The sequence below is a fragment of the Nomascus leucogenys genome, chromosome 24 (genome assembly GCF_006542625.1).
Source record: "Nomascus leucogenys isolate Asia chromosome 24, Asia_NLE_v1, whole genome shotgun sequence".
Classification (NCBI taxonomy): domain Eukaryota; kingdom Metazoa; phylum Chordata; class Mammalia; order Primates; family Hylobatidae; genus Nomascus; species Nomascus leucogenys.
The window spans coordinates 28,924,321-28,951,874 of record NC_044404.1 but is presented as its reverse complement, the minus strand read 5'-3'; the positions used below and the strand labels follow the sequence as shown (position 1 = coordinate 28,951,874).

General features: G+C 41.9%; 1 protein-coding gene across 4 annotated transcripts in view; it reads left to right on the top strand.

The window, feature by feature from the left end:
* Positions 1-27,554, top strand: part of SRSF4 (serine and arginine rich splicing factor 4) — a 41,222-nt gene that overhangs the window by 6,287 nt on the left and 7,381 nt on the right. Inside the window, exons 1-5 of one of the 4 annotated variants that reach the window (XM_030805665.1) lie at positions 8,992-9,606; positions 12,598-12,733; positions 20,720-20,862; positions 21,742-21,854; positions 26,932-27,146. In XM_030805665.1, coding sequence (XP_030661525.1) covers positions 12,657-12,733; positions 20,720-20,862; positions 21,742-21,854; positions 26,932-27,146 — 548 coding nt within the window. In that variant the 5' untranslated portion in view covers positions 8,992-9,606; positions 12,598-12,656. Of the gene's footprint in view, positions 1-8,991; positions 9,607-10,842; positions 12,734-20,719; positions 20,863-21,741; positions 21,855-26,931; positions 27,147-27,554 lie in introns of those variants that run through there. The other 3 variants (XM_030805664.1, XM_030805663.1, XM_003271722.3) reach the window with 3 other exon arrangements.

Here is a 27,554-nt window from a genome sequence, read left to right as displayed (position 1 = left end):
AACTTACCGAAAAATGGCTCTGCCGTTGTAGAATTTGTTAGAATAGTGGCCACCCTAGCTAGTATCTGCGTCTGGTTAACGCAGACGGAGACGAAATTGTTAACTTACTGCCTCCCCCAGAGTATGATCTATTACTTATATTCTTAATCTACTTCGGCAAAAATAGGGCCAGCATGAGCTACAGGTTTCCGGGGAAACTGTTGAGGAATCAGGCCTGGAGAAAATACTCAACGGGGAAAACTGAGAACCAGGAGATGTTAGGTAGGGCTTGGAAGGCATGGATATAAAATTAAAAGGACTGGGGTGACATTTTAGGGCACTAAACCTTGGGTGTTAGAGAACTCTTGGCTTAAAAAAAAAAAAAAAAAACCCTCTACTTTGCAACAGGTGTAATATAGCTACCGTTTACTCCCCAGGGTTATACTAGCAACTGACACCTGAAACATTTTGAAAATTACCTAAGTATGTTTCACGTTTGAGACAAATTGGTAGCTACCGTATTCTCAAATGATTATCTGGGTTTAAAAAGCCATTTCAAATTAATCGTTAGGAAGAATCGTTTTCTTTCTGAGGATGTCTTTAGTAAAGTACTGATTTCTTTTACAGTAAAAGGCTTAGAAAATTATTCCTTTTCTACAGTAAAACGTTCAGTTCTTAAGGATATATTGAAGTGGCGGGTAGACGTTATTGTATACATATCATATATGTGAAAGTTAAAACTCCAGTTTTTTTCAGAGCCCAGCTAAATTGACAGAATAACTAACATTGGTGGGCAAAGTGTGGATTTTGAAGCCAGCCAGGCCTAAGTCAAATCCTGGTTCCACCACTTACTACGTATGGGCAAGTTACTTCTCTGAACCTCGTTGCTCATTCATGTGGAAAAGGAAGATTAGAGATAATAAATGTAAAGCATTTGGCTTAGGCAGTAAGTGGCAGCTATAATCAGAGGGATGAGGGAACATCTTTGCTTGTTGGTGTTTGATAAGATAAAGCATGTTTGGTGAGGTCTATTTTCTAAGGTTTCTCAGGTGATAGTGTGCAGGAAATGACAAGACTGTTAATGGGAAACTGATTCACCAACCAAATGTATTGATGACCCATCAACAAAATGTCCACCACCATGCTAAATGAATTGGGGGAGGAGGCAGAAAACAGTTCTGCTCTTGAATAAATTAAGCATTATGACATGTGCACTTTGAATTAAGAAATGTTTGCTTTCGCTCTAAACTGTAACTAGTAAAACTTGGAATGATTTGCTTGAAAAGATGTGTTGAAATGGGCTTTGAAGAATAGATTAGAGCTTGAAGTGAAGAAATTTAGGTTTCTGGGAATAGTATATGTCGTAGTTGGGGCTCAGGCATGGTGACTTGTGCCTGTAATCCCAGCTGAAGTGTGAGGATTACTTCAGGCCAGGAGTTTGAGACCAGCCTGACCCCATCTCTACGAAAAAGAATTTTAAATTTTTTAAATTTGGTGGTGGTGGCACTCGCCTATAGTCCCAGCTACTTCAGAGGATGAGGCAGGAGGATCACTTCAGCTTAGGATTTCAAGGCTACAGTGAGCTATGATTGTGACACTGCACTCCAGTCTGGGTAACATCAAGACCCCCATCTCTAATAAAATAAGTACAATGATGACTTTTTTTGCTTTTTGATGAATAGGGAAAAATATTTTTTTAATGTCATAATGTTGAAGACATGGTCCACTAAGAAGCAATTATGAAAAATAATAAACAATCTAGCATGGATTGAGCCTTATGAAGAATCTAGAAATTTAACAACATAAACCAGAAACAACGACTATTAAGATTTTACACTAAAAATTCAAAATCAATGAGTAGGAATTCAAAGGCTGTGGAAGGAAGAAGTGAGCAACCCAAAAGGAAGATGGAGCAATAAGAGGAAAGAGTCTTTCAGGACTCTAAATACCTGGGTGGTTTTTTAAGGAACTGTTCATTCTTTTTTTTTTTTTTTTTTTTTTTGAGACGGAGTCTCGCTCTGTCCCCCAGGCTGGAGTGCAGTGGCGCAATCTCGGCTCACTGCAAGCTCCGCCTCCCGGGTTCACGCCATTCCTGCCTCAGCCTCTCCGAGTAGCTGGGACTACAGGCGCCCGCCACCACGCCCGGCTAATTTTTTGTATTTTTAGTAGAGACGGGGTTTCACCGTGGTCTCGATCTCCTGACCTCGTGATCTGCCCGCCTCGGCCTCCCAAAGTGCTGGGATTACAAGCGTGAGCCACCGCGCCCGGCCCGGAACTGTTCATTCTTACAGTTATGCTGCCAAACCATGATATGCGTGAAATGTCATTGAAAGTCAAGGTTGAAATGAAGTCATTTTAGAGTTTCAAAGACAGGTACGACGGTCACCAAACAGCACACAATATGACCACCTGGCATCATTGAGGAATCATTACAGAGGAAAACGACTTCTGGGAAGAAGACCAATGGTAAAGATGTATTTCAAGCAAAAATTGCCTGTATGGCAAAAACGCTGGGGAGTCTGAAAGGAAGGAGTGAGTACAAAAGAAAAAGCATAACTTAGCTGTAGATGTAAGCTTATAGTCCCCAAACAGAAGGGCAGTGGATCTCCATACTGAGAAGCATGTTTGAACATATCTAGATTGTGATTAGTAATTGAAACTCAGAGGCCGTGCGCGGTGGCCTGTAATCCCAGCACTTTGGGAGGCTGAGGCGGGCCGATCACGAGATCAGGAGATCGAGACCATCCTGGTTAACACGGTGAAACCCCGTCTCTACTTAAAAAAAAAAAAAATTAGCCGGGTGTGGCGGCAGGCACCTGTAGTCCCAGCTACTTAGGAGGCTGAGGCAGGAGAATGGCGTGAACCTGGGAGGTGGAGCTTGCAGTGAGCCGAGATCGTGCCACTGCACTCCAACCTGGGTGACAGCGAGACTCTGTCTCAAAAAAAAATAATAATAATAATTGAAACTCAGAAACAGATTTTGGATGCTTTAGATAGGTCTTTGAAGAATTGCTGGAGTTCAGATTTGTAGAAGTGAGATTTATCAGTAGATATGTTAGGCTGAAGGGTTATAGGTTAAGTTTAAAATGAAACAAGGCATAAAATGCTTGTCTAGACCGGTCACAGTGGCTCATACCTGTAATCCCATCACCTTGGGAGGCCGAGGTAGGTGGATCACTTGAAGTCAGGGGTTTGAGACCAGCCTGGCCAACATGGTGAAACCCCATCTCTACTAAAAATACAAAGATTAGTTGGGTGTGGTGGTGGGCACCTGTAATCCCAGCTCCTCTGGAGGCTAAGGCAGGAGAATTGCTTGAACCTGGGAGGTGGAGGTTGTAGTGAGCGGAGATTGCATCGCTGCAGTCCAGCCTGGGCAACAGAGCAAGACTGTCTCAAAAAAAAAAGAGCTTGTATAATAGGAAGATGACCAAATAAAGAAACAAATGAGTTCTTCAGAGATTTAGTGTGCAGGAAAGGATTCTATGGACCCTGAGAGGATTTGGAGAAGAGGTATGTAAGCAAGAGTTCATTGCCTGCCATTTTATTACACCAGGCAACCCTAATGTAGATTGCCACTGTTTTAGAGAACTTTTTGAAAGATGATTTGGGACCACAAATACAAAGAAGATCTCCCAGGATCATATAGACCATTCCAGTTCCCATTAAGGTCTCTTACATTTCTACCCGCCCCATAAACTTCAAGAGTCACTGCAAGGGCCTGGCGCAGTGGCTCACGCCTGTAATCCCAGCACTTTGGGAGCCCAAGGCAGGCAGATCACCCGAAGTCAGAAGTTCAAGACCAGCCTGACCAACATGGAGAAACCCCTGTCTCTACTAAAAATACAAAGTTAGCTGGGCATCGTGGCACATGCCTGTAATCCCGGCTACTCGGGAGGCTGAGGCAGGAGAATCGCTTGAACCTTGGAGGCATAGGTTGCGGTGAGCCAAGATCGTGCCATTGCACTCCAGCCTGGGCAACAAGAGCAAAACTTCGTCTCAAAAAAAAAAAAAAAGAAAAAGAAAAAAAGAGTCATTGTAGGGAAGGGGGGGCAGGAATCCTAGATGCATGTCAAGGAAGCAACGATATTAGCAGCACTTGTTTATATCTTTTCAGCTCTGTGGTAACTTTTGCTGGCTTTGATTGTATTATATAGATTTTATTTTTTGTAATAAGCCACTTCATGTAAAGTGTGAAAGAATTTTGAGTACACTAGTTGCCCTTTTGTCACAAAATCTTGTGGTTTTAGTCAGATCTTTATATCTTAGCTTTTCCATATGTTAGTTAATGAATAAAACTTACCACATATTAAGATTATTTTGCCTGTCTAGTAGCTAGAAGGATAAACCCCCAGATCATTGAAATTTATAGTTTTATTTTTTAAAGTCATGAATTAAAACTCTCAAGAGAGGCTGGGCGCGGTGGCTCACGCTTGTAATCCCAGCACTTTGGGAGGCCGAGGCGGGCGGATCACGAGGTCAGGAGATCGAGACCACGGTGAAACTCCGTCTCTAGTAAAAATACAAAAAAATTAGCCAGGCGTGTTGGCGGGCACCTGTAGTCCCAGCTACTTGGGAGGCTGAGGCAGGAGAATGGCGTGAACCCGGGAGGCGGAGCTTGCAGTGAGCCGAGATCGCGCCACTGCACTCTAGCCTGGGGGACAGCAAGACTCCATCTCAAAAAAATAAATAAATAAATAAATAAATAATAAAACTCTCAAGAGAAAGTTGGATTTAAACTTCAGAACCTGTGTTTCATGTAACAGTGAAATCATGAATAGCCTGAATTTTCAGGGGGTGTTGTGGTCTGTTTAGTCATGCTATCTAATTATTACCAGAAAATTTTTGTTTTCGCCCTTGTTTAATGCACCATAATTCTTTTAATGTGGAGTTCAAGACTCTTCAAATGAGGCAGGTCATTGTTCTGTGTGTCACTGCTCACTGGAGGGCATTATTAAGCCTTAGATACTGAGAAGAATTTCTTCCAACCCCAGCACCTACACAGGGATTTTTCTCTTTTGACTCCTGAATTCTTGACAGTTTAGGAAGTATATAGTTAGTTTAATGTTCCAGGTTGCTGGTTTCTGGTTAGATGAGCTGTTACAGTATTGTTTTTTTCTATTTTTTTTTTTTTTTTAGGTTTTTAGTTTTTAATTCTCCCAAGGCTTCTCCCAAGGCTGTCATTCATCGTTACTGTGTTCTTAATTATGAGAGGGATTATCTTCACCCACCACCAAGTGGCAGAGAAGTGCTTTATCATTTTTATGATAATGCTGTAACTAATGAGTGACAAAAAAATGACAAAAAGTAAACACTTTGCCTTTAGGAACCCTACCACCTTTTTGTTTTTTGTTTTTTGTTTTTTTTTTGAGATGGAGTCTTGCTCTGTTGCCCAGGCTGGAGTGCAGTGGCACAATCTCAGCTCAATGCAACCTCCGCCTCCTGGGTTCAAGCAATTCTCCTGCCTCAGCCTCCCAAGTAGCTGCGACTACAGGCGCGTGCCACCACGCCCGGCTAATTTTTTGTATTTTTAGTAGAGACAGGGTTTCACCGTGTTAGCCAGGATGGTCTCGATCTCCTGACCTCATGATCCACCTGCCTCGGCCTCCCAAAGTGCTGGGATTACAGGTGTGAGCCACCATGCCCAGCCACCTTTTTGTTTTTAAGCCCTTCTGCCAGCCTCAGAAATAGCATCCCATTTGCACCGGCATGTACAAAGCATTGGAGTCTGTGTTAAGAAAAGGAAGACATTTGGTTCTGGATTAATTTTAGGATTATCTAAGAAGAGGTTAAAACAAGCTTTGTTTAAAAGTGTGTTTAAACAACTGCCTTTATGTGTAGTTAAAATTAAAGACCCACTCTTAATTTTCAAAGTAGCACATATTTATGATTGGAAATTTTTTTTTTCTTTTAAGATGGAGGAGTCTGTCTCTGTCGCCCAGGCTGGAGTGCAGTGGCACAATCGTGGCTCACCTCCCAGGTACAAGCGATTCTGCTGCCTCAGCCTCCCAAGTAGCTGGGATTACAGGTGTGCACCACCAGCCCCGGCTAATTTTTGTAGTTTTCGTAAAAATGGGGTTTCACCATGTTGGCCAGGCTGGTTTTGAACTCCTGACCTCAAGTGATCTGCCTCACAAAGTGCTGGGATTACAGGCGTGAGCCACCGCACCAGGCCTATTTTAATTTTTTTTATATGGAGAAGGACCAAAAAAAAATCCAAAGATGAAACTCTTTGCATTTTGGGTTTTTTAGTTTTGCTTTTTTTTCCACATACAGGTATTGGCATGTGCATGCACACACTCTGTCTCTCTTCTTTTCTTTTTTTTTAATTAAAAACCCACCAGCCGGTTGCGGTGGCTCACGTCTGTAATCCCAACACTTTGGGAGGCCAAGGCGGGCAGATCACGAGGTCAAAAGATCAAGACCATCCTGGCCAACATGGTGAAACCCTGTCTGTACTAAAAATACAAAAATTAGCTGTGCATGGTGGCACGTGCTTGTAGTCCCAGCTACTCAGGAGGCTGAGGCAGGAGAATAGCTTGAACCCAGGAAGTGGAGGTTGCAATGAGCCGAGATCGGGCCACTGCACTCCAGCCTGGTGATGGAGCGAGATTCCATCAAAAAAAAAAAAAACCTATCTCCTGCACAGTCTCTCCCTTTTCTTATGCCTCTCCCGACTCCTTTTTTTTCAAACTTGGAATCATACTATAAGTTATTTTATAATTTGCTTGTTTCACCCTAACAGCCTGATTCTTTTCCTTTGTCATTAAGTATTCTCCTACAACCTGGTTTCTAATGGCTACATAGCACTCCTACATACATATGTTATTTAATGGACATAATTAGAACCATGTTGCAAGGCATTTAGGTTATCTTTATTTTTGTACTATTTTATGCATGTATAATACTGTTGAATATCCTTTATATGAAGTATACACTTCTTTTTGCCTTAGGGCAGATTCCTGCAAGTAGACTTTGGGAGTCAAAGCATATACATGTTTTAATGCTTTTGCTAGCTATTCCATTACTTGGTAAATTAATATTTATGTTTCCACCTGCCGTGTTTAAGAGCTCCTATTTTTCTTTTTTTTGAGATGGAGTCTCCATCTGTCTCCCAGGCTGCAGTGCAGTGGCATGATCTCGGCTCACTGCAACCTCTGCCTCCCGGGTTCAAGCAATTCTCCTGCCTCAGCCTCCCAAGTAGCTGGGATTACGGCGCCTGCCACCACACCCTGCTAATTTTTGTATTTTTAGTAGAAACGGGGTTTCACCTTGTTGGCCAGGCTGTTCTCGAACTCCTGACCTCAGGTGATCTGCCCACCTCATCCTCCCAAAGTGCTGGGATTACAGGTGTGAGCCACCACACCCGCCAAGAGTTCCTACTTTTCTGAACAGTGCCCTTTATTATAATTTTTTAAACTAATTTTTTCTAATTAAAATGTTTAGAATTATATATGAGGAAATCATCTGGCAGCCTTTAAGGCTTGTCTGTTTAGCCTATCAAGCATAACAAATTCAAGAACTTTTTGGACCAGGTGCGGTGGTTCACACCTGTAATCCCAGCACTTTTGGGAAGCTGAGGTGGGCGGATCACTTGAGGTCAGGAGTTTGAGACCAGCCTGGCCAGCATGGCAAAACCCCATCTGTACTAAAAAGACAAAAATTAGCTGGGTGTGGTAGCACTTGCTGTAATCCCAGCTACTTAGGAGGCTGAGGCAGGAGAATGGCTAGAACCCAGGAGCCAAGATTGCACCATTGCACTCCAGCCTGGGCAACAGAGTGAGACTCCATCTCAAAAAAAAAAAAAACTAAAAAAAAAAAAAAACTTTTTCGGCCAGGCGTGGTGGCTCACACCTGTAATCCCAGCACTTTGGGAGGCGGAGGTGCGCAGATCACGAGGTCAGGAGATCGAGACCATCCTGGCTAACATGGTGAAACCCTATCTCTAATTAAAAAAATACAAAAAAATTAGCCAGGCCTGGTGGCCGGCGCCTTTAGTCCCAGCTACTCGGGAGGTTGAAGCAGGAGAATGGCGTGAACCCGGGAGGCTGAGCTTGCAGTGAGCGGAGATCGCGCCACTGCATTCCAGCCCAGACGACAGAGCGGGACTTCGTCTCAAAAAAAAAAAAAAAAAGCCTTTTTGACTCATTAGAGAATAAATGTAGGTTAATTGTAGATCATTTAGATATTATGAAAGCATAAAGTGAAAAGTATTACTAAGAATCCTTTTAAGATGGGTGAGGTTTTACGTGCAATTTTGTGTCACACTTTTTTTTACTTGATTTATCTCATATATTTTCTATTACATTAAAATCTTCCTTATTAATGGGTTCATAAAATCCATTGTATGGCCATATTATGGTTTACCCAACCATTCCTCCTATATTGTCTACCTTTTCTTTGGTCTCCTAATTCTTGCTGTTACAAGTAACCCTGTGATGGGTATTATGTGCATAAGACTTTGCATTTTTATTATCCCTTAGTACATATGGATTCCATGAAATAAAATTCATGTGTCACAGCAGGAGTGAACATATTCAAGTATCTCAGTGCATATAACCAAATAACTTTCCAGAAAAGCTGCACCGGTTACATTTAACACTCACAGTGTATGAGCATGCCCGTGTGATGGCCACCTCAACAGCATGGAGTACCCCTGTTGTGTTTGCTGGCCAGGCGTGGTGGCTCAGGTCTGTAATTCCAGCACTTTAAGAGGCCAAGGCAGGCGGATCACCTGAGGTCAGAAGTTCGAGACCAGCCTGACCAACATGATGAGACCCTGTCTCTACTGAATTTACAAAAATTAGCTGGGCATGGTGGTAGGCTCCTGCAATCCTAGCTACTCGGGAGGCTGAGGCAGGAGAACCGCTCGAACCCGGGAGGCGGAAGTTGCAATGTGACATCACACCATTCCACTCCAGCTTGGGTGACAGAGTGAGACTCTGTCTCAAAAATAAAAAATAAAAATGAAAAATGCTAATTTACAAAGTGAAAAATAATCAGGAAGGTTTTCTTGAATTAATAATAAATAGAGATAGGACTATGAATTAAGTAGCATTCTATCATTGTTTTATTAGTAATATAACTATTACAAATGTGATCAAATTTTTTTTTATTAAAAGTCACTTTTTGAAGTCAACTTACCCCCAAAAAAGTGTATTACTTTTTTCCCCCAAGACATGGGGACTTTAATTTTTTTCTGTCATTTTGAAAAATCAATGCCAAGAGATAATACCATATTGAGATTTTTGACCAAATGTTACTAGAGTAAATTGCCCTGGTTCAAGACCTCCACTCCTTGGTTCTTGGTCCTTTCGGTTTGTGGTGTGAATAAACATCATTTGTAATTATTTGACTAAGTCATTTAAAATCCCTGTTCTTTAGTTTAATATACCGTTTGCTCCTCCTTTCTCATTGAGGTATTGTATGAATTTAAGGGCCATGTGAAGTATTTGTCCCTTCTTAAAAGATAGGCACAGGATATAGACTGGGTAATAAAATGTGGTTTGGGTTTCTAGTATTTTTTTATGCTTCCAGGTACCCAGAACCGCAAATTGTACTTTGAGCTCCTCAGAAGAAAGGTGCTCCAGGCATCTGAGAGAATACCGTTGGGGTGATACTTACAAATTTGTAAGCCAACACTGAAATCTTAAAGCTTTCGAAAATATTAATGTATTTGTATGACTTATTTTTCAATTGAGTATGTCAAAGCACTTTATACACAAGTGTTGTCCCTAGTTTGTACTGATGGGGAAACTGGGGCATGGGGTGATAAGGTGACTGGCCCAAGGTTACAAAATGAGTTATTGACAACTCCGGAAATAGAAGATTTTTGAAATTCACATATTAGATACATGTGGGCATTGGCATTCAAAGCTTCCCTCATGCTATTTCCTGTAGTCCTGTCCTTTGGGGACTTGCCTCCGAGAGTGAGAGGGTAGTTCAGGTTTCCTGGGTTGTTCAGCCTTTAGTCTCTGTAGAGGCTTCCAGCAAGCTGACAAGTTACTGCCAAAAGTGAGACAGATGGTATTTTTTGTGATGTCCTTAGTTGGAGACTGCTAGTGATTCTCCTCCTCAGGCTACTCTTTGAAAAGCTGTAAGGTGGTATCAGCTTTATCGTGGTTGGCTGAGGAAGGATTTGTACAAGTAAATGTTCTCTGCCCTATTGTCCTTCCTAGGGCCATCTGGTCTTGTAGTATCCTGAAGGTGAGAGATTAGATTATGCTCTGAATTTGTATGCCCATGGTTTGAGGAAATGTTTTACTTGACTTTTCTGTGTGTTGAGATGAAAGTCTCTCAGACTAAAGATTTCTGAACTGCACACAGTGCCTGAAGAAGCACTTGAAAGGCACTTTTATTTCTCCCAGGTCCCCAACCATGGGTTTAGGTTTTTATGCCAGAAGAGGGACCTTCATGAACAAAGACCCCCAAGACCTAGAGAGAAGAGGAAGTCTGAAAGAGGGAGGTTTGAATTCAGCCTTCAGGAATAAAGAGGGCAGACAGAGCAGGAGGCTCAGGCAAGGGAGTCAGCAACCACAGACCAGAAGCATGGACTTGGAAAGGTTTTTATGTAATTGAAATGAAGCTGTTGATTCATCCATTTTAAAAGAATTTGAAAAATTCATTAAAACACTTAATTAGTGGCATCCACTAATTAATAAAAGCATAGGGAGTGGCATCTTTAACCAAAAATGAAAATGAAGAAACAGACTCCAGCCCAGGGACCAGGGGCGATTATGAGGGACATGGTGCCTCATACAGCCAAGATGATCCAAGAGGCATCATCTTTATGAAGCTTTAACACCTGGCAGCCTGCTCATTGTGTTGTTTAAGAGGTAAGTATGAACTGGTTTTGTTTGTAGCTTTTGTGTGGAATCAGGTAGTGCTGTCTGCAGAGTGTAAACCTTTATTTCATTAAGTAGGAATAACAGATACAGTAATTCTATATTAAATCCCAAGAGTTTTATTCTAAATTGGTAATGTGACTTTGATCTCTCGAGTTTTTTCAAATCGTTTTTAATTTGTGGTTGAGTCTTCATGAACTTTTAGTGTGTCATCAGGGAATAGTCGATTCCCCTTTTATGAAACCTTTGAATTTCATTTACCCTTAGTGTTGAAAAGTGTCAGAAAATTGAAATGGACACAGATGATTGTATCTACCCTCCCTTTCAGGAAAGCCATGTTGACTTTAACATATCAAAAAAGAAAGTTCAGTTATGATTGCAGGGGGTAATGATAGTTTGATCCACAAACTGTTTGCAGTGTAAAAGTGAAATACCTTAGCTGACTTAGTTCATTTTTGAAAGTTTTGAATAGCTAAAACAAAGTTGGCAAATAGGCTCATAGAGCAGTTACAGAGTAAGACTAAATTCATATTTGATACAGATTCCTCTCTGCCTCCCATTCTGGAAGGATTTAGTTTTACTGTTTGGTGTTTAGGATAATGATTGTTCTATTTTTCTCACCCTACTATGTGAATATATATTCTGTTAGAGATGGGCTGTTATCTGCAATGTGGACTCAATACCATGGGCTTGAGTTTAGTTAGTTCATCATTAGAGATTTTTTTTCAACAGTTGGTTTACTTTATGAGAAAGGATCATGAGTTTAATTTTCCCACTGATATATTTGTGTTCTCATTGCCAAGATATAAGTTTCTTAATGATTTGTTACCTTTTTCTATTTTCCTAGACTAGTATTAAAATTTTGATGGCGTATGGGTTTGGTTCCACTTGTAGAGAATAAATGTTCACAACTTACTGGTATTAGCACACATCACATGCAGAAATGGTGTTTTCTTGCCACTTACTCTTTCTCATAAGATGCTTATATTCCTGTGGGCATTTGTCTTCCACACTGCAGCACGTAATTTGATGAAACTGATTTTCCGTGCAAGAGCTTGTGTTTCTCCAACTCTGGGTTCATGGACCACTTCTTTTCATTGGTGTATAGGAGGCGGTTAGAACGTGGTGGTGGAATGCAGGTTTTAGGTTAGCTGGGTGTGAAGAATCCCAGGTCTTGGGATAGCCTTGGCAAGTTACTCAGCTCCTCTAAGTTAGTCTCTTGGTCTGTCAGATGACAGTAAACCTCAGAGTTGTGAAAATTAAATGGATATAATGTGTGTAAAGCACTTAGCATGATGCTTTATACATTGTAAAACTTTCAAAAATAGGAGTAGTTATTCTTACAAAGAAATGTGAAGAAGAGGCCTAGTGGGCTGCATGTTAATAATAGTTTTTAGTTAATGACAATTAAATCACATCTTAGATGTTTATCATCTGCATGGTACTTTTCTGGTTGCTGCTTTAACCTTTGTATAGTTGAAAGTCTGTAAACTTTCTAGTATTCTTTGATTTCTGGCCCATCTCCCTCCTACCATTCACGCTTATATTTTTTGGTTCGAGTCACCATTCCTTGCAAAACTAATTAAATACATTCCTAAATACGTAATATTGCCAATATTCATTCACATCCACCACGTCTAGGTCCAAGTCTTCATCTTCTTTATGCTGGTCTAATTTTTGCTGAGCCCTAGAACCAAAGACAGACTCTGGGGGTTGATATGGGACCTCCAGAATGGGGATTGCACAGAATAATCTTATTTTTCCTCTATTCTTCTAGTCTGTTATGTTCTGAACCCACACATGTTTTCGGAAGGACCAGATGGCTGACACTGGCTAATGGGAACCAAAAGACGAGTGAAAGTAACCTGGTTGTCACATACCCCCAGCTTAGAGGTGCTTCACCCTGCCCCAAGGTCAATTTCTTTTTTCTCTAGAGACTTTACCCCATTATATCAAAAGCCTTTACTACAGCCTGACTTTATCTGATGTTAGAGTATCATTAAGTCAAGCAGCAGCATTTATTGAATGAAAAAAGATTGTACACAGGACTGGGAGAGAAGCATCTGCCTTTAAAATACAGTAAAAGGCCGGGCATGGTGGCTCATGCCTGTAATTCTAGCACTTTGGGAGGCCGAGGCAGGTGGATTGCCTGAGCTCAGGAGTTCGAGACCACCCTGGGCAACATGGTGAAACCCTGTCTCTCCTAAAAAAAAAAAAAAAAAAATATATATATATATATATATATATATAAATTGCCGGGCATGGTGGTGCACACCTGTAGTCCCAGCCACTCTGAAGGCTGAGGTACAAGAATTGCTTGAGCCCAGAGTCAGAGGTTGCAGTGACTGGAGATCGCGCCGCTGCGCTGCAGCCTGGGCGACAGAGCAAGACTATGTTTAAAAAAAAAAAAAAAAAAAAAAAAGGGAAGTAGAACCTTGTGGTTTACAGCTGGGGTTTTTAGAGTCATGGGTCTGGATTCAAATCTAGCTCCTTCACTCATGAGCTCCTTGAAAATGAGCAAGTTGGCGTAGCCTCTCCAAACCTCAGTTTCTCATTGTAAAATGGGAAGAATAATAATACATTCTTCACGTTTGATATACAGATGAATGAAATATTATGGATAAATTATTTTCTGTGCCAGGCACTGTGCTAAATAGCCAGCAAATATTAGCCTTTGTTGTTCTTAGTGGAGAGCTCATAATCAAAAGAGAAGGTAAGCACAAAGACAAAAACAAGACTTAAAAAGCTACAGAAACATGACTGGGCGCAGGGGCTCACGCCTGTAATCCCGGCACTTTGGGAGGCTGAGGCGGCTGGATCACAAAGTCAGAAGAGACAAGCCTGACCAACATGGTGAAACCCCGTCTCCACTAAAAATATAAAAATTAGCTGGGCGTGGTGGTGTGTGCCTGTAATCCCAGCTATTCAAGAGGCTGAGGCAGGAGAACTGCTTGAACCTGGGAGGTGGAGGTTGCAGTGAGCCGAGATTGTGCCTTTGCACTCCAGCCTGGGCGACAGAGCAAGACTCCATCTCAAAAAAACAAAAACAAAAAACATAAAATTGAATAGAAATGCTAAAGCTAAAGAAAGTCCTAAAATAATTGGAATAGGCAAGTTTCTGAGGCTTCATGAAAGAGATAATTCTCAAGCATATGGAAGAAGAGTGATATAATTCAGCTTATGTAGTCAAGGTGTTCCAGGTTTAGAGAGTGACATAAAGATACTTAGGAGTCGTTATAGACTTCTAAACAGAAAAATGATTTAGCAGCTGACTTTTCCTGATACAATGCAAAAGACAAGTTGACTAAGTAAAAATAGCTCTGGCCTAGAATTATATAAATTAATCCAAATGGTAGAGACAGCCCTGAAGGCCCAGCAAATGAGAAAAGTGCAGAACTTGGCAGTAAACCCAGTGGGTAACCAATAAGGTATAGTCAGAAGTGATTACAAAGGTGTTGGGAGCAAATTAGATGGTCAAGGGATCCGGAAGAGAGAAATCATGAGGTAGGTTTTCTTCTTTGAAGGTGGGGAAAGATCAAGTGCAGACTGAGCTGTGGCCAACGTTTGCAGACCAGGAATCCACACTAGCTCTAATCAGAGAGCCCTTGGTGTGCGGGAACTGCCAGTTTGCCGACGTGAAAAGAGTCCCAGACTGGGTAATGGTGAGCCCTGAAGTCGCACCCCAGCTCTGCCACTCAGTGAGCACGGGTAAGTCACCCACCTCCTCCAGGTGGCCTTGATGGCCCTCCCTCCTCTGAGACTAAAGAGAGGCCACGATGCCCAGAGCAGCCTCCTTCCTGTCTCAAGAAAGGAAAGGATCTCAGGAGCCCATTTCATGTGGTAGCAGCTTTTAGTTGTGGGTTGTAAACAACCCTCTGTTGGCAGGAAAGTCAAATTGCAACCATAATCACTGATCCTGAGCAGTAAATGTGACACTGGTTAATTCTGCTGTGAGGGCCTGAACGCTGGTTCCCTGGAACGTTGCAGACCTTTGGAATCGGGGCAGTTACACTGTTCTCATTCACAAGCTTTTCTGTGAGTTGGCCTCTTCTGAGCACTAGAGTTGGTTGCAGAAGTGTCTTTCTACAGTTTGCCAAGCACTTTATGCAGACAGCAAGAATTACTGTTTTTTAGTACTGTCCTATCAGTGTGTCCTGACTTTTTACCTCATAAGACCAAGTTGGCTGAAGTATAGGACATCACTGAGTGCTTTGAAAGAAAGCTGTTTGATTCCTGTTCACTGAATGCCATTTCTTTCAGGGTAGATTTAAGGGCTTTACCCTTAAAGTACAGTGCTACTGACTCTAGATTGAGGGTTCAAGCCACCCCGTGGGTTAACTTCAACAGATGAAAATTTTTCCTTGGCTACAGCAACATCCCTAATCCTGACCAGCCATGGAGAGGTTCGGTTCTTACCAGGAACATGAGTGAATGTGGGAATGGCTGACCACATTGTGAAAACAAAACTCACGTCCTGCTGATGGTTGGCTGAGGACTGTCGTGTCCACATACAAAGAAAAGCATGTGGCACAGTTTTAGGACAAAGGTGAGCAGAGATCCACCGTGGAAAGGGGCCTATTTTCTTATAGAGAGACCATCCAAGGCATGCCCCTCGGTAAGCAGTGTTGGTGGGTGACCACGGTCACACGCATGGAGGCTTGCTTTCCCCTGCTCCTCATACCCACTCCCTAGCAGTTTCTGGTATTGAGCACCCCCTTAGTCATGCCTTGCCCAGTTAGCCATTGATCAGCCTGTTTCCAGAGCAAGTCATGGGCATCAGACTGCAGACAGGACTCAGTCTCCCTGTTCAGTGAAGATGTTTGGAAGACAGAAGTGACCCTAAGCTGTTCTGAAAAGAGTTGAGATAAATCCTATTCAGTAGAACATAACGGAGCAAAGGGCATACTTGGTGGTTTTTGGGACCATTGGTATAGGCTATTAGGATCAGAGAAAGCATATTTAGCAAGGATACAAACTCAGATAATAATTCTTGCCTGAAGAAGTGTGGTTAACATTTCTAAAGTTGAAGTCTTAGAGTACCTTAGTTTTAAAAATATGTCATTCCAGTTCTACCTTTTCAGAATTATGACTGATAACCTGAGCAGGACATCAGCTGTTGAATGAGGAAGATGAGCACATTGGCAATGGGATAAGAATGGACTAAAGTTTAGAGCAGCCCACGTAATTCAGTGTGGCTTTTGTTTGTGGTTTCCAGATACCTGTCTATACTTGGTAAGAATCATGGTGCCTGCCTTTTTTAGAGGGAAAATGACAGCAACTTCCCCTCATTCTTGTGACTAGATTTGTGAGGATAGAACGTGACCAGAGGAAAACAGTTTTGGTAAAGACAACACAGTGCTTGGGATCAGACGAATTTTGGATTTCAGGGTTTTTTTGGGGATTTGGGAATGTTTGTATTGTACTTAATGGTTGAGCATTCCTAAACTGAAAATCCAAAATGTTCTGATGAGCAAGTTTGAGCATCTTGTTGTTGCCCAGAAAGTTTCGGATTTTCGAGCATTTCAGATTTTGGATTTTCGGATTCGGAATACTCAACGTATTGCAGAGAAACATTGAAGAAAGGAGCTTCTTCTCTTACTTGAAGGGTGTTGTATATTGAATAGTGAGGTCATGCTTTTTGTTCTTTCATATGCATAGGGGAGGAAGGTTGAAAGTGTATCACAGGGCACTTTGTGTTTCTGTCAATCCCTGCTGTGGAGGGGTTTTTACATTTGTCTTAGATTCTTTCTCCTGAATTCCTGCATCCTATGAATTATTGAAAGATGTTCTTTGTTTTTGATAGAGCAGAAGAGGAAGGATTTCTGCTGTTAGAATTAGAGAAATTTATCTCTTGGGTTGTTTTGTGAGGCTTATTCACAAGTCACACCAGAGCTGTATATACATATCGTATGTACACATGCATACATATAATAGTATGTATACATGCATGTGTGTATTTTATATTCCTTTTTACTCTGACAGAGGATTCAAAAGGAGATTGCTTTCTGAGAGAAGAGATCTGTTTCACGTTACACATCGCAAAGGGAGTGTTAAGCTCGGCTTCAAAAGGCTCCAGTGTTAGTTACCAGGCAGAGCTTTACTTTGTTGAAGGCGCTAATTAATTCAGGAACAGTTGAAAGTGTTTACATAAACTAAAATTGGGACCTATACATAAAAGGTATTTTAGATGATAAAAATGTATCCCTTTCATCTGTTGGTGTCTGGTAGTACCATCCTAGTGGCAGGCATGTCAAATTTTAGAGTTTAAATTTTCCATTTTTGAAGCCCAGCACAGTGGCATGTGCCTGTAATCCCAGCTACTTGGGAGGCTGAAGCCGCAGGATACCTTGATCCCAGGAGTTCAAGTCCAGCCTGGATAACATATTGAGACCCCATCTCCATTGTTAAACCAAAGGAGCACTAATTTTAACACTTAACTTGTCATGCTTTTGATGTTAGTCGAACCCTTGGAGATACGCAGTATACCTCCCTCATTTCGTGAATAAACTTAAGACCCAAAGAAATAAAATGATTTAAATTTACTGTTCAGGGTTTATAGCAGAACCAAGACTAGAACCCAGGCCAGTTCTTGCTGCTTCAGTCTTAATAGTTAGGGAGTTTCAGCCCTGGTATCAAACCACAGGTTTGAGTGCCAGCTCGGCGGGGTTTTCTTATGCAAGTTATGTAATCTGTGCCTCGATTTCTTCATTTGTAAGACAAATAATAGTACCTAGCTGAAGGGTGCTATGAATATAAACTACAATACCATTGCTTAATAAAGAGATTGTTTAGTCAGAGGTAACATTTTATTTTTATTATCTAGTCTTCTGTCTTAATTTATTTCTATCTTATTCACTCTATTTATTGAATGAAATTAAGTCATTCTTCAAGTAAAGCAGACTTGGTAGAAACAACCACACTGATTGCTCTTTGCATTATTCTCAGAACAAGAGTCCCTATCAGATACGGTTTGTTGTATGCGAAGATGTTTGTTTTAATCTTCCAAACCCACTCAGCCTGTCAGTGGCAGAGAGAAGTGACAGTCAGGTGCCTGTTTTGATCCTTGAACTGAACTTTGATGTTTCAAATAGATTTTTTTCACAGAATAGTAGCCAAAATTTTTCTGTAAAATAAATTTAATCTCAAGTCAGCTAATTTAATAAATGTTTTGGAAACCCCCAAAACAGGCTCACCAAGTGACCCACTTGTTGGAACTTTTTAGAAGTAAATGCTGGGGAAGGCTTGTAGGGATTTTTCTGTAACATTACCAATTGTCCCTGTAACTCAAGGAAGTTTTATTGGCAAGATATGCCTTGCTTCATTCTCAGCTTGCAAAGAAAGATTCATCTGTCATAACATTAATTTTTATTTTTAAATTAACCTGCCTCCACTGAACAGATTGTCACTGCTTTCTCTGAAAGGTCAGGATAAGTTCTGCATGTGAGCCTTGGAACAGGGTGATCTTTGAGTCTGGGAGAATGTATTACCATGTAGGTCTGACAGAAGCATCACTTCGCCATCAGCGGCCACTGGGCTATTTCAGTTGACCTGCAGAGCTTAGGATGTTGCATTCTGTGACCGCCCCCTCTGCCCAGTAGTTGTAACCCTTAACTATTTTGAGGAAAACAGTTGGTATTTTCCTGTGGTTTGTTTAATCCTCAGGAATTGGTGATGTCCTTCTAAAATCACATTAGATCAGTCCTGGTCATTTGGTCATTGAACAGTGCTGAGCCAGAGTGTGACTCGAAGGGAGTGGAGGCCATTCCATCACGCCCAGGCCGAATGTCCCTCCTCCCTCTGCATGGCGTCAGGCTCTCACATGCTGCCAAAAGCAGTGATGCTGCGGACAGAGCAGACTTGGAACTGGTCTTGACAATTAAATTCAGGAGGGCACTTTTATTGTTGTCATTGTTTTGAATCCATCTAGAGATAAACCAAAGTAGAAAATAGTTGAGTTGGTTTTTTATTTGCCTTAAAAGAAAAATTGTCTCTGAAAATAATAGTGTAGTTTTCCTAATGACCCATTCTATCTGAGAAAGGAAAAAGCAGCTACATTATATTATCTATTATAGATTTTTAGTCACTGTAAAGCGCTTTTGAACATAGTAAGTCAGTGATTTCGAGAGGCTTTACTTGCCTTGTCTAAGATAACAGCATGTTCAAAATCCTTATTAAGCTGCTCAGCAATTCTAGCCTATGGAAGCGTGAAACTATGTTTTAAAGACTTCACAGCCCATAAATTGAGCCAGGTGGCTTCTGAATTGTGTTACTGCAAGACACTTCCTGTTAAATAACTGGGTGTGTCTGTGTTATTTTTTTAATGGAGTTGACATTCAGTGCCACTCAGATATTTCAACATAAAAAACCCTCCAACGTTGTTATCTACACATTGTAACCTAGCACATTGTCACCTTGAGAGACTGTTGTATAAAAGGAGCTCTTTAGTAAAGGAAAAATTCTGCAATTCTGAGTTCTCACTTATTTAACATGTTACTGAGTACAGCATCACATTCTAAAGAAACTGGAGGCCGGGCGCAGTGGCTCACGCCTATAATCCTAACGCTTTGGGAGGCCCAGGTGGGCGAATCACCTGAGGTTTCGAGACCAGCTTGGCCAACATGGCAAAACCCTGTCTCTACTAAAAATACAAAAATTAGCCAGGCATGGTGGCGTGCGCCTGTAATCCCAGCTACTCGGGAGGCTGAGGCAAGAGAATCACTTGAACCCAGGAGGTGGAGGTTGCGGTGAGCCGAGATCGCGTCACCGCGCCCCAGCCTGGGCGACAGAGCAAGACTCCATCTCAAAAAATAAAATAAATAAATAAGTAAACTGGAATCATTTTTGTCAGCAGGCTGAGTGACCCTCTGACAAGTCTTGTAACCTGTTCGTAGTGTCAGTGTGTTTAAATGCAGAGAACACTAGTCAGTGTGTGCCCGTGTACACACAGCCTTACTAGAGTTTAAAGAAATTGCTTGTAACTTTCCTTTCTGATTAGTTATGATCAATAAGATGGTTTTGGTTTTTAAATATAGGCAATGGTCACAAAGCTGGACTTTTCACAGCTATGTCAGACCAAACTAAATATTTCTTGAAAACATAATTTACAGGGCATTTGTATAACCTTGCTTTTAAGTATCTCACAAATTTTGTACTTTAGTTATATAAATTGTACTCTTTAATAGGCATTAGTAGGATGGTGGGGGTTCTTTTGGATATATGTTAAGCCACCAGACCTCTTGGCTGGAAAAGATGTAGCAATACCATTTAAAGAAGTTTGCATGAGTTGTATACAGATTTCAGAGAATTCCATCCTATTCTAAAACTTCATGGAAATGAATTTGAAATCTCACAGGGAAGTAAATAGCTCCAGTCTTTTTTTCACTGATAATCACATATGACAGATGTGTTTACGTAGAGGAACAGGAACCTTAAAAAAAGGGTTTTTTTCTTTCACATGATTTAACAGTTATTACACAGTGCCGGAATGTAGGTCTAATTGTTCTCTAAGATACCACTTTTAAAGCTAAAAAAGATGAGTCTTATGTGGTGTTTGAAAGAGCGTTACATATCTTGTAGCATTATATATTTTGGATTCTTATACCAAGCATCCCTGTCTTTGCAGTTGCCACCAACTACTGGGAAACCTAAGAAGTGTCCTTTGTATGTAGCCAGCCTCCTCCTAGAGAGATAGGGGTCTACTCTGAGAAGCCTCCCTACCTCTTGCAGTGCCTGTGGGCACAAAGCACAGTGGTTTCACCTGAAGAGAAGACAAAGCTGATCCTTAGTTTGCAAAATCCACCTAACCTTTGCTAAGCATGAACCTCATTGCTTTCTCTTTAATGTTAGTGAAGCTGGATGTCAGAATGGTACCAACCAGTATTTTCTTTGCTCTCTTCTAGATATGGTTTTGTGGAGTTTGATGATCTGCGTGATGCAGATGATGCTGTGTATGAACTGAATGGCAAAGACCTTTGTGGTGAGCGAGTAATTGTTGAGCATGCCCGCGGCCCACGGCGAGATGGCAGTTACGGTTCTGGACGCAGTAAGCATTCAAAGGGCATACTTGTATCAGTAATGTGCTTTTATTATCATGCTAATTTTTAAAGTAATTAATTGATACTACATTTAAACGTATTGATGTTTAAGCTATTTTGTAAATTATGTCTTTTTTTAAAAATGTAGAATTACAAATAAGCCTTTGATAATGTTTAATTTTAATTAAATTAATGACAATTTCTTGTTTATAATACTTTATAATTATGTTTAATGATGTGTGTTTGTGTTGTTTTTTTTTTCTCTGTAATGCAATTGTTTAACATAGATTTAACAAAGACCTCAATGTTTTAATTAAAAGAATCCTTTGAGGCTAAGATGACTGCCTGTTCCATTTGCTGACCTTGGGTTACCTTTCCATGCGTGGCTCTTTGAACCATTGTGGCCCTTGGCTGACCAAAAACAGGAAGCCATGTGACGACCGCAACCTTTCCCCATTAGACCTGGGTGGTGAGGACCCCAAGGGTTAGACACAGATGAGATTAAACTGAAATAGGTGCCTGAAAATCTTTCTTTTTTCATATAAAATATTCACAAAATTTTTAATCACTGTGAGTAACACCAGTAACTGATTTAGTAATTTGGTTACTTACTTCTAAATTGTTAAATTGTTAATAGTTTTTAATTTATGCATGTTAATCTTAAATATAAATCTTAATATGTATACTTACAACTTTTTAAATTAAATGTTTATATTTAGCTGATTGCTTCTTTAAAAATCTATTTTAGAATAAAGGGTGGGAATAGAGTTAAAACGTGCTATTGTTTGGGGTGGGGGTAAATAATATATTTAAGGGGGGCTGTGTGCTGTGTCATATTTTTCCTTTTCCTCCATTGAAATAATCTTATTTATTTGAACCTTCCAAAGGTGGATATGGTTATAGAAGAAGTGGCCGAGATAAATATGGCCCTCCTACTCGCACAGAGTACAGACTTATTGTGGAGAATTTGTCAAGTCGGTGCAGCTGGCAAGACCTAAAGGTTTGGGTCCCATTAACCTTTTGGGGTAAGGTTGGGCAGGAGTTAAAGTTGGGAAACAGGTAGATTTGTGCAGGCCCAAGCATACACAAAATACAGTGTTATATGTTGGAAAGCCTGCACAGAGCTGGAAATAATTAAAGTGCCATATGAGTACAAAATATATCAGAATTATACTCCTACTATACACTGTGGGACCATTGATTCTCAGGACACATCTGTGAGTTTGTTTTGTTTTGTTTTGTTTGAGATGGAGTCTCGCTGTGTTGCCCAGGCTGGAGTGCAGTGGTGCCATCTCTGCTCACTGCAACTTCCGCCTCCCAGGTTCAAGCAATTCTCCATCTCAGCTTCCTGAGTAGCTGGCATTACAGGCACCCGCCACCATGCCCAGCTAATTTTTTTGTATTTTAGTAGAGACGAGGTTTCACCATCTTGGCGAGGCTGGTCTTGAACTCCTGACCTTGTGATCCACCCGTCTCAGCCTCCCAAAGTGCTGGGATTACAGGTGTGAGCCACCGCGCCCGGCCTGATTTTGTTTTGAGACAGAGTCTCACTCTGTTGCCCAGGCTGGAGTGCAGAGGCACGATCATGGCTCAGAGATTGGTTATCACTGTGTTACCCAGACTGGTCTCGAACTCCTGGCCTCAAGTGATCCTTCAGCCTCAGCCTCCTCAAGTGCTAACGTGACAGAAACCTGACCCAAATGTGTGATAAGAAATTTCCCTCTGTAAAGAATGTTTGAAACTCCGTCTCTACTTAAAAAGATACAAAAATTAGCCGGGCGTGGTAGTGGGCATCTGTAGTCCCAGCTACTCGGGAGGCTGAGGCAGGAGAATTGCTTGAACCTGGGAGGTGGAGGCTGTAGTGAGCCAAAATCGCGCCACTGCACTCCAGCCTGGGCAGTAGAGCAGGACTGTCCCAAAAAAAAAAAAAAAGGTTACAAGAAGATGGCAGTGTAGCTACTCACCAGTCAATAAAATGCTTGAAACCACCAGTGTTTCCTGCAGCATTTGCTATAACATGCAAATTCACATCAGCTTCAGTGTGTATCCTTACTGGTGAAATTGACAGTCTGACCCATGTTTTTTCATAAGGTTTTTGATGGAATATTTGTCCTGAAAGAGTTTTGGTGTCAAGAATTAAGATTCAGTGCTAATGCTGGCCATCCAGTGTACTGATTCCAGCTTTTTTTTTTTTTTTTTTTTTTTTTGGAGATGGAGTCTTGCCCTTTCGCCTAGGCTGGGGTGCAGTGGCGCCATCTCAGCTCACTGCAACCTCCGCATCCGGGGTTCAAGTAGTTCTGCCTCAGCCCTCCGAGTAACTGGGATTACAAGCGCATGCCACCATGCCCGGCCAACTTTTGTATTTTAGTAGAGGTGGGGTTTCACCATGTTGGCCAGGCTGGTCTGGAGCTCCTCCTGACCACAAGTGATCCACCTGCCTTGGCCTCCCAAAGTGCTGGGATTACAGGTGTGAGCCACCGCACCTGGCCCCATTTATTGACAACAGTGTTTTTAATCTCAATAGGAAGAAAAACTTACTGAGCAGTATCATAATCTGAATGGTCTTAGGAGGATGCATGAAACGGGTTTTATTTTCTGTCTCCCTTCTCGCTTTTTTTGGCCATATTTAAACAAGTCATCTCTAGTCAAATGAATGAGTGTATTTAGGTTCAGGAAAGAATAGTGAGGAATCCTTTACATTTGTATAGTTTAATTTAAAGCACTTTTTTTTTTCTTTTTTTTTTTTTTTTTTTTTTGAGACGGAGTCTTGCTCTATCACCCAGGCTGGAGTGCAGTGGCCCGACCTCGGCTCACTGCAAGCTCCTCCTCCCGGGTTCACGCCATTCTCCCGCCTCAGCCTCTCCGAGTAGCTGGGACTACAGGCGCCCGCCACCACGCCCGGCTAATTTTTTGTATTTTTAGTAGAGACAGGGTTTCACTGTGGTCTCGATCTCCTGACCTCGTGATCCGCCCGCCTCGGCCTCCCAAAGTGCTGGGATTACAAGCGTGAGCCACCGCGCCCGGCCTTTTTTTTCTTTTTAAAATTTAATCCCAGCAACCTTCAAGTAACAGATGCAGAAGAGCTGGGACCAGGACTCCTGACTCCCAGTCTGCTGTTTTTTCAGGTGCATCCTGCTTATCGTCAGCACTGTAGCAGACCTTTACTGAATGTCTGCCAGCAAGATTCTGCTTGCTGAAGGAATGACTCCAGTATTCTGAGAGTTAGGGATTAAACATCATGGGTAGAAACTGGAAAGCTACTCTCTTCATCAGTAGAATGCTAACTCGTCATGTGGTGTCACTAAATGTAGTATTAAATTAACTTCTTAGAAAACCTCTTAATTTTTTTTGTTAAAACAGAGCTTAGGGCCGGGCGCGGTGGCTCACACCTGTAATCCCAGCACTTTGGGAGGCCGAGGCGGGCGGATCACGAGGTCAGGAGATCGAGACCGTCCTGGCTAACACAGTGAAACCCCGTCTCTACTAAAAATACACACACAAAAATTAGCCGGGCGTGGTGGCGGGCGCCTGTAGTCCCAGCTACTCGGGAGGCTGAGGCAGGAGAATGGTGTGAACCCGGGAGGCGGAGCTTGCAGTGAGCCGAGATCGCGCCACTGCACTCCAGCCTGGGAGACAGAGCGAGACTCCGTCTCAAAAAAAAAAAACAGAGCTTAGTTATTGTTGGGGGAAAGGCTTATGGGGTGCCTGTATAAAGTGGCCATAAAAATATGGAACAATAAATTGTGCAAAGCCACAAGAGGCCTCTTGTGGGAGGAGGAGAGCCTTATCGCCATTATGTTTCCATGCTCTGAGCAAGACTTGCACTCTTATCCATAAACACTGTGTTCAAGGAGAAAGACACTCCTTTGAAGCATTGGAATGTGGCCAGACAGGCAGGCTCCTAGTTAAGTTTGCTCCCACCATCTACTCTCCGATAGGTTAAAGATACGCTGTTTAAGCACAAAGGAGATTCGTTTAAACCGCCACTGCTATAGATTACGCGTATGACGCACTGCCTCCCTTTCACCATTTCGTCCTGAATGTCTGCTTCTTAGATCTAACTGATTGTACTCAATAAATAGTGTGGAGACCAGAACTCTGAGCCTTTTACAGCCTCTATTTTGCAATTGGCCCCCTGGTCCCCACTCTTTATGCACTCTTAACCTCTCTCTTCTCATTCCTTCGTCGCCACCAGACTTTGGGTACCCTACGGGTGGTGTTGAGGCTGGTCCCCAATAGTTACTACCCTTAGTTGGTTCTACATGTCTGTACCTTCAGGCAGTTCCACTCTCAGGAAACGAGAGTAATAGATAATTGAGCAGATTTCCTAGCTCTCAAGGTGGCCAACCTGGATAGAATCCTGGCTCTGCCACTAAGGTCACTTACGTGACCCTTAGCAAGTTACTTACATCTTATGCCTCATATTCCTCAACTATAAAACGGGGTTAATATTAATTTCTACTCAAGGTTATTGAAATAATTTAGTGAATTTTATGTATAAAAAGCCTAGAACAGTTCTGGCACAATGTATGTTAGCTATTTATCAAGGAAATGCAAAAATAAAACAAATTAGGGGATATCAGTAGTTTAAAAAATATATTTTTTTTTTTTTTTTTTTTTTTTTTTGAGACGAAGTCTTGCTCTGTCATCTGGGCTAGAGTGCAGTGGCGCGATCTCGCTCACTGCAACTTCCACCTCCTGGGTTCAGGCGATTATCATGCCTCAGCCTCCCAAGTAGTTGGGGTTACAATCGCCTGCCACCATGTATGGTTGATTTTTGTATTTTTAGTAGAGACAGGGTTTCACCAAGTTGCCAGGCTGGTCACGAACTCCTGACCTCAGGTAATCTCCCAGCCCTGGCCTCCCAAGGTGCTGGGATTACAGGTGTGAGCCACTGCACCCGGCCAAAAATAAATTTCTTTTTGTTCTGTTTTGTTTTGTTTTTTGAGATGGAGTCTCGCTGTGTCGCCAGGCTGGAGTGCAGTGGCCCTATCTCGGCTCACTGCAACCTCCTAATCATATCTCCTCTTATTTATATAATGCTTTAGCATTCGTCTAGCACATTAGTTGTATTCTTTCATTGAATCATAGGAAGTCTTTAAAGAGAATGAGCAAAGAGGCCTGTGGTATTGAAGGGACATGATGGTGATAAAGAATTTGTCACTATAAGATTCAGAAAATGGACTGGGCACAGTGACTCATGCCTATAATCCTAGCACTTTGGGAGGCCGAGTCAGGTGGATTGCCTGAGCTCAGGAGTTTGAGACCAGCCTAGGCAATATGGCAAAACCCCATCTCTAATAAAAACACAAAAAATCAGCTGGGTGTGGTGGCACGGAACTGTAGTTCCAGCTGTTTAGGAGGCTGAGGCACAAAATCGCTTGAACCTGGGAGGCAGAGGTTGCGGTGAGCCGAGATCACACCACTGCACTCCAGCTGCCTGGGCGACAAAGCAAGACTGTTTGTTTGTTTGTTTGTTTGTTTGTTTGTTTTTAAATTTAGAAAATGATAGCTAACTGAAAACTTCTATATTCACACAAAACTTTATTTTTTTGTTTTGAGGTAGGGTCTTGCTCTGTACCCCAGGCTCGAGTGCAGTGGCACGATCACGGCTCACTGCAGCCTCAACCTCCTTGGGCTCAGATGATCCTCCCACCTCAGCCTACTGGGTAGCTGGGACTACAGGCGTGTGCCACTACACCTGACTGATTTTTTTAATTTTTGTAGAGATAGGGTCTCTGTGTTGCCAAGGCTGGTCTCGAATTCCTGGGATCAAGCAATCCTCCCGCCACAGCCTGTCAAAGTGCTGGGATTACAGGCATGAGCCACCACACTTGGCCCCAAAACTTTATTTAAAGGAACAATTTAATGTGTATTTATTGTTTCTCCCATCCACCTAATATGGCTGGTGCTTTAAAGAACCTCAGTACATGTTTGATGAGTAGATGAAAATATTTAAGAGTAAACTTTATTCTGCGGAATGCTGGCATTTCTTAAAGGAAAAATTCACTCAGATGATTGCATTAGATATTTTAGCAAAACATATCCTAATGTAGTCACGCTTTTTTTTTCTTCAGGATTATATGCGTCAGGCAGGAGAGGTGACTTATGCAGATGCTCACAAGGGACGCAAAAATGAAGGAGTGATTGAATTTGTATCTTACTCTGATATGAAAAGAGCTTTGGAAAAGTTGGATGGAACTGAAGTCAATGGCAGAAAAATCAGATTAGTTGAAGACAAGCCAGGTTCCAGACGACGCCGGTCCTACTCCAGAAGCCGGAGTCATTCAAGGTACTGTTGATGTCTTTTGTGTGTTGGAGCTCATCATAAATTCATTAGTGAGCACACAGATAATTTATTTACATTTTCCTGTTGAGTTCTTATTAACATGATTCCATCTGGTTCAATAACTTAGAATTTTGAACTGAACATTTATTTGTAAAACTCTTGAACTCTTAGGTCATGAGTACAAATAGAAGTCCCTTCTCTTAGAAATCAGAGGCCTTGCTCACGCCTGTAATCCCGGCACTTTGGGAGGCTAAGGTGGGCGCATCACAAGGTCAGGAGTTCAAGACCAGCCTGACCAATATAGTGAGACCCCATCTGTACTAAAAATACAAAAATGCTGGGCGCTGTGGCGCACGCCTATAATCCCAGCACTTTGGGAGGCCGAGGTGGGTGGATCACCTGACGTCAGGA